We start from the raw sequence: 14,951 nt of genomic DNA, 5'->3' as shown, positions 1-14,951 counted from the left end.
CCTGTTAATTCTTTAAAGAACCTTGCATCAGTGACAATGTTAATTATGGCAGGCCAATAGGCTGATTCAAAATAAAAAGGACGGGTCACAAAGTCAGGACAAACAGGATGCCTACAGAAAACCTGTTTAGCTGGTCTGCAAGAGTACAAATACAGTGTTAGTAAGATTAATTTTGTACTCAAATTAGGTGGATTGCAGGTTGGGTTGTTGGACTGAATTCAAGTTGGATTCAGAAAGAAGCCAGTATTTTTCTGCTCTTTTTTTTTACTTAATCAATGTATTTGTGTACAGTCAGTACCTGAGCATTCTGCAGTATGTTGTTTACTAGCATTACACGTCGTCTTGAGTTCATCAGCTTCTTGACATGTGGTTCAAGATCAATGGGGAATTCTTGAAGCTCAGACAATCGATGCAAATCTATAAATTAAAAAAGGGCACCAGTTGACAGTTAATATGTTAGAGTATGAGTTTAAAGTAAATCTGACAGAGGCATTGTCATCTGGTTCTGATTCCTAGTTGCCGTCATTATGTTGTGTTCTTGGGCAAGATATTTTATTGAGATTAATCAGTTTACAATTAACCTTGTTGTACTTTTTGCGTAAGACTGACCTTGAGCTAACTTGTCAATTTGTTCCCTAAGTTCAACTTGACTTTTTCTGAAAAAAAAGTTACCAGATATTAGTAAATACTGAAGAAAAAGTTCTGCACATTTGTGTTGTACCACATCATCTCAGCTGGTTTCATCAAGAAACCAAGATCATCAAAAGTTTTCTTCAACTAGTTGATAAACAAGGAACTGGTTAAAGATATTGTGTTACAGTACCGGTCAACAGGGGTGGTGTTTTAATCTCCATTTGTTGCTAGGAAGACACTTTTCAACTTATGGTCTATTCTACTTAGGGTCAGCATATGTATATATGTTTTTGATCTCCAGATATTTCAAGAGATAACATGAATCATTGCCCCTTTCTAGTGGTTAAAAGTTTAAGTTATTATTTCAGAGGCTGAGAGGATAGAGGGCAAAGGTGTTATACACTCTGCATGCATTGTGATATCTACTTATTTCACAGCTAGAGAAAATGTTGAGGGTTTAGAATCCAATCCCTTAAACATGGAAGGAAACAATCTCTACAAATTTCTTTACCCCAATTTCTTATGGCGGAATGGGTCAAAATTAATGACATTCTGTGTAACCCTTGCATTGAGGGGGAAACACAATTCTACCTGTAAATGGATGGAGTTCTTCAAAGGTTAACAAAAATTTAAGGTTTAGAGATTTTTAGTGGATTTCTTCAGGAGTAAGGGTAAAGACTGGGAGGGGGTGTGAATTTTAAGTGTAACAGTTCATGACAACTCCATGCACTGTAGTCCCTATTTTGTTATACTGGAACCCTGCCTTATAGTCATCCCCTTCATATGATTACCTCGTTAACACAGTCACCTCGTTGTCATGGCCACTTTTCTCTTCTAGCAAAAGCCCCATACATTTTCTCATAAGAAAACCCTGTTAGTGTGACCATCCCTCTAATAAGCCAATGACCAGATTCTAAATCCCAACCTGTAAAAGTTTTACCACATTTATATGGCCACTCAAACTGTTATGTTCATCTCTCTAATATTGTAGGTACTGATTCAAGTTTCAATTTTTGTAAAATTATATTTGCAATCTGGATGCTTATTGAAGAACAGTTGTTTGAAAGTGTAATTATGATATATTTCCTGAGACGTCACTCAATTTAGACCAGTCATGATATTTGACACTATCCCGTTAATACGGCCAAATTTTCATGGCCCGTTGGTGGTTCCACTATACAGTAATACTCTTGCAGCTGCCCTATTGAAACACGATTTTATCATTGCTGAACGATACAGCAACAGCATGATACCTCACACTTATAACTTTGTTATCCAGTTCTTCAACTGCTGGTCGAAAAATCTGCATAAGACCGTCAGCCAAAGCGCCTTGGTTACTTTCTGTTGTAGTTCTACCATCCTTCTCTGGTACATCCGCCATCTTTGGTGCAACTCACAGGACTTGGTCAGCGGTAAACCACAAATTTGGTACCAGTCTCTTCTTTCGTTACCAGTCTTTTGTAGAAATTTTGCAAATTACCTGCCTTTGAACTTTGTACGCAGCGTTTGCTAAGGCAAAGAATATGGCTTGTTTAAGTCTTTTGCGGCGAAATGCTGGCTATGGGCTTCAGGTAAGGAATAGATTGTAAGATATAAGCTCTACTCGTAGTCTCTTTTCTTTAAACGTAATTTCAGGAATAGACTAGAAAAAGCTCGCTCTGTTTTGAAGTGGCATGTTGTGTAGGTCAACTCACTTTGCATTTAATAAAGCTAAAATAAGTTTGTTTATTGATTATAAGATGCAGATAAGCTGATTGATATAAGCTCAAATTACAATTAGGCAACAAAATGGCATAAATCGCGGCCACTTTTCCGTCGAAAGTTGAACGAATGTGATGCCTGGCTGGCGTGACTTGAAATTGATATTACATAAGTTAAGCTTGGAGCTATCAACAGTATAATTCCCAGAGGCGCTTTTCTGAGTTTTGGCCAAGTTTGGCAAGACCTATCCCCTTTTAACTCACAAGTGTATCAAAAGAAAAGTAACAAAATTATGTATAATGAGTCAGAATCGTGTTTAGATAAATGCTATACCTTACTTTACCTAATTTTTTCTTTTTTATTTACCTGATCGCTTTCTTAAGTACAGAGAACTTTCCTCCTACTGGAAATAGTGAAATTTCCAGATTGTAGAAGTGGAAGCCCCCATATTAAATTCAGTTAATGAGAACATCAAAAATTCACATAACTTATGTCTACTTTGTTAAGTGTTGAATAATAGCTTTATTCATCAGAATTAAATTTTGCAAAACAAGTTCTAAATATGGTTTTCTTGCAGAAGGGGGTAGTTTCTGCTGGAGTTACAGCTTTGGTAAGTGGCTGGTTTTTGCAATTCATGCATAGTTAACTACCGTGTGGTTCCAGAAAATATCCTGATATCCATTCTCAGAGGACGAGGGTAACGAGAAACGACAATAATAGTCCAACATATATAAAAGGAAGTACAAAACCTCACTGAAATTCCTGGAGGGGTGCAACTGTTTGACCCTAAAGATCTTCTGTTGAAAGGGTGCTGATATTTATTTATTTATAGCATACATTTAATGTTCCTGGAAGGAAAATTGATGGACTTTGATGAATCCGTTTACAGTGAAAAGTATTTACTAAGTTAACAGAGTAAGATGGAACATTATTCACATACTAACTTTACTGTTTATTCCTTATTTCAGAGAGCCAAATTCAGTTCAGAAGCCTCCATTAAGCTTGAGGCATCTTCATTCAATTCTGGCCTTTCATTTGGTAAATATAAATCAATGTGGAATTGTATGAGTTTTCTTTGAGAATTGCATACTGTCTTGTGGTTTCCTTTAAACCACCAGAAAGGCAGAAATGGCAACTGTCAGAATATGAATGTGGAGCTTTAGAACTCTATCTTTCTTAGTTCTCATAGGCCATCAGAAAAATGACATATATATCACAAAATTTATCAAGCAAAGACATACTCTATGAAGGATCTTTAAGACACAAGCGCAATATATCCCTGAAGTGATCCAAATTTGATCTCCAATAGAATTTTCTGAGGAGTTACAGCAACTCCAAGAGATGGCCAGAAGGTTCTGCCGTGAGGAAATTATGCCAGTTGCTGCTCATCACGACAAGACTGGGGAGGTAAGGTGGTACTATTTTCTGAACTAGAAATCAGTACATGTATTTCTATTAGAGGAAAAAATTCTCACTGAGTTAAATCTACAGGTTCAGAAATCAATACATTACTATCGTAGATGTACATGTAATGGTACTACTTATGATTGTTTCTTGTAAACCGGTAAGTGCTGTACATTGCTCATTGTGGATGATAGTTCTCTGTAGCCACACAAAAATACAACATGTTACATGGTAATAAAAATGATGTGTGCATTGTAATCTTGAAGTTATGTGATTGTAAGATTTCAAGAGATTATTATACTTGTGTACGTCAAAGTGGGTTAAAATGCAGTGATACCACCATGTATAAAATCTGATGTTTTCTTTACTCATTTTAATATGACTAGTATCCATGGGATATACTCAAGAAGGCTCATTCTGTTGGCCTAGTAAATGGTCATATTCCAGAGGAATTTGGTGAGTTTATTTATTTGTTTATTTAGCATTTTATTATATATATATATCACACTTTATTATCTGCATGGGTTTACAACTATTTAAATTGTTACAAACACGTTTTTACCATGTTACAATGATCTGTCTCTTATATTATTATGGGGGATCTAATTAATATTGTTAAGATAAATTTTCTAGTCTATATTTAAAAAAACACTTTACTAACAAAAGTAGGGAGGTGAATAGCTTTTGTTTTGCATCTTGCAAGTGTAGATATAGTATCTCATATACAGGGTTGTATACCTTTTGTGGCCAGGTGCTTCGGAATTGCACTTACAACATGATAAAATTGGAGGAAGTTTGTTTCACAAGCGTATTTGTTCTTAAATTCTTGGTAAGACATAAACTGGCTATTACTATTCAACGGATCTTGTATAAACAGAACATTGCTGTTAAGCTATTCACTGGTGAATATGGGCTTCCCTCCAATGAGAATTTCTTTGTTGTTAAATAGGATCATATCCTGTCCTCTATTATAGTTATATGGGGTTTTCAATTCATTGAAAAACTTAAAAATGTCTATATACAGTAAAACGTTGGCAAAACATCAATATATTTGGTATTGTAGTTACATCTTATGAGAAAATTCAAACCTCCATATCTTCCTACACTGTAGATAATAGTCTGGGACAGTTTTCCAGTTGTTTCTTCCGGGTGCAAAAAATCTTGGGATCCAAGCTAATCTTGGTGCTTTAATCATGCTTTCTACATCTATCATGCGTATATCCGCTTTAAATTGATCTTGATACAGCCCTTCTCTTTTTATATTGTCATTTTTGTTTTTCCATAGAAATTTAAGTGGTTTGGTTTTGATTATCGGCATTATTTCTTGAGGGACATTGAGATTTCATGCTGAGTAAACGAGTTGTGATAGGGCCAGAGATTTTATAATTAATACCCTCCCAAATAGTGTAAGGTCACGTGCCCTCCATAAGTCCAGATTTGTTTGCAATATTTGCAGCTTATGGTTGAGGTTATGTTGGTTGTTTCCTTTTTCATCATATGAGACATATGATTCCTAATATTTTAGCCAGGTTATGCAGCCATTTCAGTTGTAATGGTTTGCTTTTACTATTTTCCCATTTTCCCTACCAGATCGCTTTTGTTTTTTTTTCAGTTTAATTTTAAGCCCGCTAGCGTACCAAAGCTATCAACTATTTCTAAGGCCTTTTCTACAGAGGCCAGGTCGGCACAAAAGAGATTTGTATCCTCTGCATATATTGGCTCAATTTCAGTTCGTTTCCTATTATTTCAATTCCCTTTACATGAAGGGCTTGTCGGATTTTATTGGCCATGACTTCTGTTGAAAGGATAAACAAATATGGGGATAGTGGACACCCCTGATGGACTCCTGGACTGTTGAAACCGGTTTGTCAAAAAACCATTATTCGATGCTGCACTCTAGATCTCTATGTTGCTGTAAAAGGTACTAACCCATCTTTGAATACTTGTACCAAAATTGAAGATGTTCAACGTTCTCATTATGGAGGGCCATTCAAGGGAGTCAAAAGCTTTCCTGAAGTCTAGAAACACTAGCATGCCTGGAATGTTATGCTTCTTAGTAAATTTCATGATGTCAATTATGAGGCAAATGTTGTCCTCAATATAGTGCCCTTTGATGAAACCGGTCTGGTCTAAGTTTGCTAGCTTTGGCATTGAAGATTCTATTCTCTTAGATATATATACTTCTTTGTTCATATATGACTGTTATCATTGTGTAAGAAATAGAAAACATGTTCTATGTTTCTATCTATATAAATCCTCTTTATATAAATCCTCCTCACAGATACCTCATGCATGTACTTCGAAAACACAGAAAAGTGGCTGTCATTTCGTTAACAAGCGTAAATTGCTACAATCCTCACTATCTATCACAGAATAGATAGTGAGCAGCATAGCAGTGTGCGCTTGTTAACAAAATGACAGTCGTCTGTGAAGAGGATTTAGATAAAGTTTTGAACGACTAGGAGATTTATACTAAAACAATTAGATTATCCGCTCTCGATTTCTATGTGTGATAGTTGACTCAGGCTGCGCCTTTGTCAGCTATCGCACGATAGAAATCTCAACCTCATAATTTAATTGTTTAATATAAACACAATTTTTTAAAACAATCAGCATGCGTATTTATTTATAAATTACTACATTTATAATAATATTATTATTACTTGCAGTCCAGGCTTACACATTATGTGCGTATTTCTTGTATTACCTGACTTGGTCTGTCTGTGCTTCATTCTGTAGGGGGAGCTGGCCTGGGTGTCCTGGATGGATGTGTAGTAACTGAAGAGCTGGCGTATGGTTGTACTGGAATTCAAACAGCTATTGAAGCTAATTCTTTGGCAGTAAGTCTCATTTTAATTTAGTTTTACCTGGGAGTGCATAATTTCCAAACTACGCACATTCAATTCGATATCTAGGCCCAAGTCTATGGAGCAAACTAACAAATAAAGAAAGATCGGGGATAAATCTCGAGCAGTTTAAAGGGACACAGTCAGCTTTGGGACCACACTGACCTGGACACTAGTTTTCTCACTTTGAAAAAAGTTCACCTCAACCTGAAATCAAAGTACATCTAGAAATCCGCTTCAATCTTCACAGTGTCTTGCTTGATTTTCAATTGTTTACTGAAAAACCTGTTTTTCAGTGTGCCATTGCTCCTCCTGTGATGGTATTTTTATCATATTTGGTTAAAAACGGTATGGATGGGGTCTCCATGAATTGCAAATTAGCAATGGAATGGTATCTAATGTACATGTGCACCAGCTGACTGTGTCCCTTTAAAACCCACGTATGGAGGCTAGATCTAGACAACATCCTAGATGGATGTAGTGGCTGCCATCTTTGTAACTCATAATTTTAAGTTATCTTATAGGACTTCTCTGTATGTTATTTTTAGATAGTTCTAGTTAGGTGTCCCCTATTAGCAGTGGGGATTCTCCACTACTAGATGTAATTGACACAGTAATAAAGTCATTATCATTATCATTATCATTATCATTATTATTATCATTATTGTTATTGTTATTATTATTACTATATTGTATAATATCTAGTTAGGGGTTCAAAAAAATTCTTATTTCACAAGCTACTTTTTAATTTTTTTTTTGTTAAATACCTTTACAATAAGTTGAACAAATATGTGGCAATCATTTTACACACATGAAACTCATAACTGTATTTTGTTTTTCCACAAGGAAATGCCAATTATCTTAGCTGGTAACAACGAACAGAAAAAGAAATATCTTGGTCGGATGGTGGAGGAGCCTTTGATGGCTGTATGTACTGCCTTTAACTTTTAAAACTCATTCTTTTGTCTACAAATGTTGGTTTTGGTAGTGATTTTTGCACTTTATTATTGTACTTTTGTCTGTAGTTGATATCACATAGACTTTGATTGGCTTATTCTAGGCCATTGTTCTCCCCTAATGCCCACAGGCTAATCACAGAACTGCAAAGACAAAGCAAAAAGCCATATAATAAACAACTTATTAACCTCAAACGTTCATTCTCAAACCTTGGCCTTGCCATATTGTCTTCACTATCACTCAGTCAATATGGAAAGTTCTTGGTTTGAGATATTTTCTTAAAGTGCCTATGAAGTAAAAATAATTGCTGCTGATTTGAAAGGCTTTTGAAAGTGAAAAAGAGTAGTGACTTCCTCTTTGGAATATCTTTTTTCGTTTTAGAGATATTCACGTTTTTGTATTATAAGTGATGACGTCATAGGTGGTCCCATTAAAACACTTCAACACTCAATCAAGAATATCTCTAGAAATATTAAAGCAGTGTTCTTTAAACTTGGCACCAGAAATGTACGTCACAAAAGAAACAAAATGACACCTGTCGTGTCGTCGCCATGACAACAGTTATGCCGCTGGTCCTGCTTTAATTAAAACTAACATTACCAGATTTTATCTTAAACAAGGATCATCCACTCCCAACAATCTAATGGGGAGAGTTAAGACAATATGGGAATCATGTGTGTTCCAAGCAAGACCCTCTGTCCCTTGTCGAAGGGTTGCAAATTGGCACATTTGGTTTTTCACAGAAAGAGATTGGCGCTAAAAGTGTTGCCATGGCAATGACACAGAAGGTGTCATTCTGTTTCTTTTGTGATGCACATTTGTGGTGTCAAGTGTAAAGAACACTGTTCCAATATTTCTAGAGATATTCTTGATTCAGTGTTTTACTGTTCAAGTGGAACCACCTATGACGTCATCACTTTCCTCTTTTGCATAACACAAAAAGGTAAATATCTCTAGAATGAAAAAAGATATTCCAAAAAGGGAAACGCCATTCTCCTTTACTTTGAAAAGCCTTTCAAATAAGCAGCAATCATTTTTTTATTTCATAGGCACTTTAAAGACCTTACTTCCAGTTAATAAGTAGTTAGCACAAGAGTTGAACAGACTAAGAGTAACAAGAAGATCTGTTAGATCTTAAAACCGCGCTTTTAAAATTTAACTGTTTTCTTAGCACTACAGTCGCAACGCAGTGCACATTCGAAAGTAATCCTTGATGATTCATTGATTACTGTAGACATCACATCACTTGATCAACACAGACTGTACTATTGCACCATCAGTCGTAGCCGTTGCGAAATCTCCGATGACGTAATAGTGTTAATCTGGAACTTTCTTTGGGATATGTATGGGCATGAAGATACGAACACTATTAACAACAGCTTTCTTTCTTAAAAGTCAAGTTTAAATTTAATTTTTTCCTTGAGTAAAGGGCTAGCAAAGAAGTCACACGAGTCACATTATTCAAGAATTGCGTTATCGACGGCTATCTTTAGTACGGTGGTTATTTCCCTACCAATGACGTAATCATTGCATGTCCTGACATGTTCTTTGCTTGGCTTGCAAATATTTCATTTTCCTTCCGATCTATGAACTCGTTGCGATGAAAGAGCCAAAGAATTTACTTCATTTGCCTAAAACCACAAGAAATACTCGCAAACTTGCAAATAAATTGATGACTGTCGCTTCTGGCGAAATAAACTTCCAAAGTAAACACGATCTTATTAGTCACGTAGCGAAAGTGAAAGCTGCAACGTCAACGCATTCCATGGCTGACGTAATACCTTTTTTTAGCGTATTTATTATTCCCTTTGAATCCAACGCTTCGATAAAACCAAAAGAAAATATATTTTACCCACAACAAAGGAAACAATATCCGTAAAATTATCCGTGTATTAATGTTTTAACAGCTCCTGGCGGAAAAAACATCACACGTTGCGTGACTCGGAATTTGGCCGAGCGGAGGTCTGCGTCTGGTCACCGACAAAAAAAAAAAAAATAAACCACGGGTAAACCTAGAACCGCGCTCGGCCCATGGCCGCGCGGTTAACTAATACATGTACATGTTTGGAGCTGGGGATTATATGACCCAGGCTACACTCTCTATAGCATAATTATGTGTCAGTTTGCATTGGCCAGTAAATAAACTGCAAGTGAATATATGAAACATCATATATATACACTGTAATTAAACTGCAAATAAAGATGTAAGGACATGAATGATGGTCATGGTTATATACACAAGATTTGGGGTATTATAAGACAGGCAATTACACATATTATAGAGACTGTATTTCCTGCAGCCATATTGTTTGACAGATCCAGGCATATCAAGTTTTGAGATTGTGTTACTTTGCAGGCATATTGTGTGACTGATCCAGGCATATAAAGAGATTGTGTTACTTTTGCAGGCATATTGTGTGACTGAGCCAGGTGCAGGATCAGACGTGGCAGGAATCAAAACCAAAGCTGTAAAGAAGGGAGATGAAGTAAGATATATTACAAACCAAAAGTTTTACTTCATATCAGTAAGTGAGTATTTATCACAGGTTTTGTGATCAATCATCATGTGAAGGCCTTCATGTAATACACATTTGTATATTTGCTAAATTTCCTTCAGTATGTAATCAATGGACAAAAGATGTGGATAACTAATGGAGGTGTTGCTAATTGGTGAGTATCTCAAGAATGTCTCCTAGGTTACATGTATGGCATTCCAGCACAATCTCAGCCAGCTTCTTATCTCTTTCAACACTTTAAGCTGGCCCAAATGCTGCAGGTGGAAGAATTTGAATCTTTATCAAGACAGTTTTTCTTCAGTTCAACTTGTTATTTGCCAAGTCTTGAATTTGTAACAGAATGCTAAGGGAAGATAAAGGCAGTTGACTAAGGCTGTTTTCATGGTTGGACCCGAGCACAGTGCCCAATTATGATTCTCACTGGGCATTTATGTCAACACACCTTTTTCTACTGTTTTGTGCCGGTGCTCAGGCACCAAGTGTAAATGCACCTAAACATTTCAGTCAATGGTGTCCTTGTAATGCAGGTATTTCCTGTTGGCACGAACTGACCCTGATGCTCCTCCTGGGAAAGGATTCACAGGCTTCATTGTTGACAGGGACTCACCTGGAATAACTGTTGGAAGGAAGGTACCAGGATATTCAATTATTTGTGACCCTCAGCAGGCCAAGGCTCAATCACGAGTCCAGCATGCTAAATGTTTGACATCCAGGCCTCTCATTAGTGAAGTGACCTAAGGTCAAGGATTGAACCCAAAAATGTCTTGTTGAGCAGTTAAAGAGCTGTTGGCAATTATTGTTACAAGGGATTTTTTTCATTGTGAGCTGCGACAAATGTATCACCTTTGTGGTGAAGAATCTTACTCCTTTGATTTTGACATGCTACTTGCCATGTTATTAGCCAAGGGAATTCTCATTTTTCCAGTTCTCCATAATTCACTCTGTTCGCCCCCAAATTTTGCATTAACTATTGTTGTGAAATGTTCTTGGGAGGTCTTCATATTCCCAAGAACATTTCACAACGACAGTTTATACAAAATTTGGAGGACAAACAGAGTGAATTATGGAAAATAGAGAATGGGGAACTAGGGTTAAGGAAGTGTACATTAAGTGAAACAAGTTTGAAGTATCCAGCCTCTCAACAATTGTTTGTTTTCTTGCAGGAATGGAACATGGGTCAGAGAGCTTCTGATACTCGTGGTATAACATTTGAAGATGTCGTTGTACCTAAAGAGGTCAGCTATACCTTTGTTTACTTTAGTCTCTAAGGATCTCAGAAAAGGTTGTACGAACTTTTCGAGGAGTAATAAAGTCTTAGGTCTTAGGCCGTAGTTTTCGTGACACGCTATGTTGTCGTCCGATTTTGTTAGTCACTCGATCATATGATTAGAAACAGAATTCTTTCCACTCAGTCCTACTACCATTGTTAGTACCTTCATTACTGACCATTAAAATATTGTTTCCCTGTTAGAACGTTCTTGGTTCTGAAGGCGTTGGCTTCAAGATTGCTATGGGAGCATTTGACAAGACCAGGCCTCCAGTAAGCCCGTTGTTATAGTTTGACCGTCTTGGTTACAGAGTCTCGTTTTAAAATTCTAATAACTGTTGAGCGATAGGAAAGTGAACCGAATATCGAGTAAGGTATCGGAGTTTCAGACGTTCAGACTGCAGACGTTTCAGCTCTGGAGTTCTTCACAGGGTGCCTGTTACTGTACATTTTGGTGGAGCGAACTGCTGCGATTAGAATCCGCTCTGCTCCAACAGCAAACGGCGTTAAAGGAAAGGTGTACAAACCGATTTACCAGTCACCATTTTATACACGGTCCTTTCTTTCAAGAGACAATATCTTTGTTTCACATATACTGGGTCTAAGCTATGCTTCCAACTCCCCTGTCCAACTGCACTTGTCTTGATGCGAGTTTATCGTGGGTTACTGTTTCTCAGATGAAACCCTGAACCTGATCTAAGGCTTTTAACCTGTTTAGGACAGACTCACATAAAATTGCAAACCCTAGTTTAGTGGTGTTAAAACAATAGTTCTCTGATGATTAGGTTGCCGCCAGTGCTGTTGGTTTGGCGCGGAGGGCTATGGAAGAGGCGCTCAGATATTCACTGGAGCGGAAAACCATGGGAAAATATATCGCCCAGGTATGTTGATAACAATTAAGCGGTATATTTTTCGGACTTCTCAATTTTACAAAATTACCTTTGAGGCAAAAAGTAACTACAACGAAATAGTTTACTGAGCTAGAAAAACGCAAAAGAGGTCACGACTGATGAAGAGAACAAAGATGGGTAACATTCGAGTAGATTAACACGGATTGTCTCTTGAAGAAACTTGAAACACCAGGATGCGCTATCCGTGAATCCTCTAGAGGTTGAATCAATGTCTGACCTGACCTGCTACGAAGCGGACGATGGTTTGACTCCCCCGACACTGTGTGAAGGGCGGCGTGAAAAGGCGAGGTCAGGGCTGGTACGAACTTAACTGTTTGTTTCATTTTATTCTGAACATTAGCACCAGGCCGTGAATTTCATGTTAGCTGACATGGCGATTGGTATCGAGACTTCTCGCTTGGCGGTGCAGCGCTCAGCTTGGGAAGTTGATCAGGTTAGTTGCTTGTTGGCGAGTTCAAACGTTTTGTCGACCCGGTGGAAACTTCTCTTCGCTACGTGTTTGTTTCTGGTTAGTTCTCTGAGGCACTACAGCGGAGCTTGAGGGTATGTTGTACTGAGGGTATCAGATTGATTGTCTGGATCTACCGAGGAATCTACCGAACTGACATTGAAATGGATGTCATTGATGAGAATTAAGGCTAAGTCGTTCCTTTATATCTCCGTATTTATGAAATGCAACAATTACACTGCCTGGAGTATTTTGGTTTTGCGATATACGTTAAGTTTATTGTCACTCAAGAATACTTCTGCCCCACTTCTTCAAGATGTTGCCAAGAAAATCCACCACAGGCTGAATTAAGTCTCTGGTTCTGAAGGCTGATTGTATACGTGTTCAGATTTTGTGTAGTTTGACTTGGTTTGTCGTGTTGTAGTGTGTAAAGTGAGACAAGCTGGACATGTCACTGACTTGCTTGATGTTTTTAGGGCCGCCGCAACACATATTTCGCCTCCATAGCCAAGTGCTTGGCAGGAGATGTCGCCAACAAATGTGCTACAGATGCTGTTCAGGTATTACATTGTACAATTCTGAAATACAATGGGGAACACTGTTAAAGTCCGGCAAGAAGCCGGCTCAAAAATAGTCCCCTTCCCACGATAAATTAATTGTCCTGTAGAGGACATCAACATTTCTAATTACTAAGTTAGCAATCGGCGACAAATTCTTGAGAGATTTTGCTCTTAGAGGATCTTTTACCCCTCTCCATTATTCTGCTCTCTGACGGTAAGCGGTGTTTTGTATTCGAGAAACAGTTCCTTCTGCGGATGACCTTGTTTTGTATTTTAAGTCGTCACAGAATGCTACGAGGCGTTTGCTATTGTAAACTACTGTTTATTAGACAATTGTGGAGCTTGCGCTTGTGTTTGATGTCATGCTTAGAGTTTTATTACCATTTGTAGGATTTTTCAGCTGTGATGTATGTTTTGCTTAGACTGCTGTCATCTCGTTTGCCTTTTTTGTTGCAGGTCTTTGGTGGGAATGGATTTAATTCCGAGTACCCGGTTGAAAAGCTGATGAGAGATGCTAAAATCTTCCAGGTGAGCCTTGCGTCTTCGCTCCTTTGTTATTTCTTTTTCACAGCCTTTGGCAAATCGTCCGTCGCTGACGCCACTGGTAGATTTCCTGATTTCTTCGCGCGCAAGTGGGATTTCTTCGCAAGCTGCGACGCCATCATGGCCCGATAAACTGCTTTGTAACTTTGAGACAAAAATTTGTCGCACGTGGAAATGAAACCTTCCTATTAGATATATGGCTTGCTCCGTGAGCCGACAAGATGAACGGAATCCTGTGCTGTGATTGGCTACCCGAGTGGGGAAGATGGCGCCATCTTGCCTGCTCGGGATTACCCGCTGTGTCCCGCAAGAAAACAGTGTTTATTTTCCATATAATACATCCTTTATTGACCTAGCTTGTTCGCTCAAGATGGCTGGATATTGGCCTCGTTCTTTTTTGCGTGTTTATGGACCTCGACTACACGTAACTGAGAAAAAGGTCAATTAATCATATGTATTTGTTGACTGTGCCGTTCTCAATATGGAGTAAACTTCATTAATATTTACTAATTTTTACTAACGTATTCGTTCATTTTGTACATCCATAGTGGACGATTTCCATTGACACAACAGATTGGTTATAAAACTCGGGGACCTAACTAGACAAGGAAAATAACCGATTTAGTCTGGAAAGTTCTATGATTCTCTTTCAGATCTACGAGGGCACGGCGCAGATCCAACGAATGATAATCGGACGAGAACTCATAGACAAGGCCAAGATGACCACAATGTAGAAAGAAGTTCAACTTTGAAACTACAGAGTGTATTATCCGTTCTCTTTGAAAAACCACTACTGGTAGTTATTAGTTTACGTTGAAATATTGTGAACAAACCATTCAATGGCCTCGCTATTATCGCTGTTCTTTTGAATCAATTTGACCTTTTTAGGTCACGCTAGATAACGTGACATGAAATAGCGTGCAGCGGCGCTGTGAATGGCTGTAATACTGAATGATACCTGTTGTAAATATTAACAATAGACTATAAACGTGAAACTTTTACTCAATAGTGTTTTGTTCCTCGGGTTATTATCTATCATGGTCTTATCTTTTCTATTTTAACCTCTTTTCACCTATTTCTTTCAATGTTATTCGTTTTTGGCCGCAGTGTTGTACGGCGTAGCAGTTTGAATCCAAATAAATTAACCAAGCTACAACCATTGCAC

At 37.8% G+C, this 14,951-nt stretch overlaps 2 protein-coding genes across 2 annotated transcripts in view; one reads left to right on the top strand and one right to left on the bottom strand.

Moving 5' to 3' along the window:
- LOC110062520 (SNARE-associated protein Snapin-like) overlaps window positions 1-2,031 on the bottom strand; it is a 3,770-nt gene extending 1,739 nt beyond the window's left edge. The window contains exons 1-3 of the mRNA XM_020769448.2: window positions 1,887-2,031; window positions 610-656; window positions 299-417 (exon numbers count right to left, since the gene is read on the bottom strand). Of these exons, the coding sequence (XP_020625107.2) occupies window positions 299-417; window positions 610-656; window positions 1,887-2,014 (294 nt within the window). The 5' untranslated portion in view covers window positions 2,015-2,031. The remainder of the gene's footprint in view (window positions 1-298; window positions 418-609; window positions 657-1,886) is intronic.
- A 68-nt stretch (window positions 2,032-2,099) lies between these two features.
- On the top strand, window positions 2,100-14,945 carry LOC110062518 (medium-chain specific acyl-CoA dehydrogenase, mitochondrial-like). Its single transcript, XM_020769447.2, has 17 exons — window positions 2,100-2,204; window positions 2,912-2,944; window positions 3,303-3,372; window positions 3,644-3,741; window positions 4,125-4,194; window positions 6,478-6,578; window positions 7,431-7,511; window positions 9,950-10,027; window positions 10,159-10,211; window positions 10,585-10,687; window positions 11,221-11,292; window positions 11,529-11,597; window positions 12,110-12,205; window positions 12,576-12,668; window positions 13,160-13,243; window positions 13,700-13,771; window positions 14,440-14,945. Exons 1-17 carry the CDS (start codon window positions 2,157-2,159, stop codon window positions 14,518-14,520), a joined length of 1,302 nt encoding a protein of 433 aa, XP_020625106.1. The 5' UTR covers window positions 2,100-2,156; the 3' UTR covers window positions 14,521-14,945.
- Window positions 14,946-14,951: the final 6 nt, after the last annotated feature.

The sequence above is a fragment of the Orbicella faveolata genome, unplaced genomic scaffold (genome assembly GCF_042242905.1).
Source record: "Orbicella faveolata isolate gen_17 unplaced genomic scaffold, um_ofav_v1 contig_37, whole genome shotgun sequence".
NCBI lineage: Eukaryota > Metazoa > Cnidaria > Anthozoa > Scleractinia > Merulinidae > Orbicella > Orbicella faveolata.
The sequence above is the reverse complement of the archived record's forward strand: the minus strand, read 5'-3'. Positions and strand labels throughout refer to the sequence as shown.

What these genes read in the sequence shown, in the direction of transcription:
- LOC110062518 (XM_020769447.2), top strand. Translation starts at nt 2,157, where the DNA reads ATGGCTTGTTTAAGTCTTTTGCGGCGAAATGCTGGCTATGGGCTTCAG. An exon ending in TCATATTCCAGAGGAATTTG is followed by an intron (nt 4,195 to 6,477) that starts GTGAGTTTATTT and finishes TTCATTCTGTAG; the next exon opens with GGGGAGCTGGCCTGGGTGTC. An exon ending in ATGTCGTTGTACCTAAAGAG is followed by an intron (nt 11,293 to 11,528) that starts GTCAGCTATACC and finishes TTTCCCTGTTAG; the next exon opens with AACGTTCTTGGTTCTGAAGG.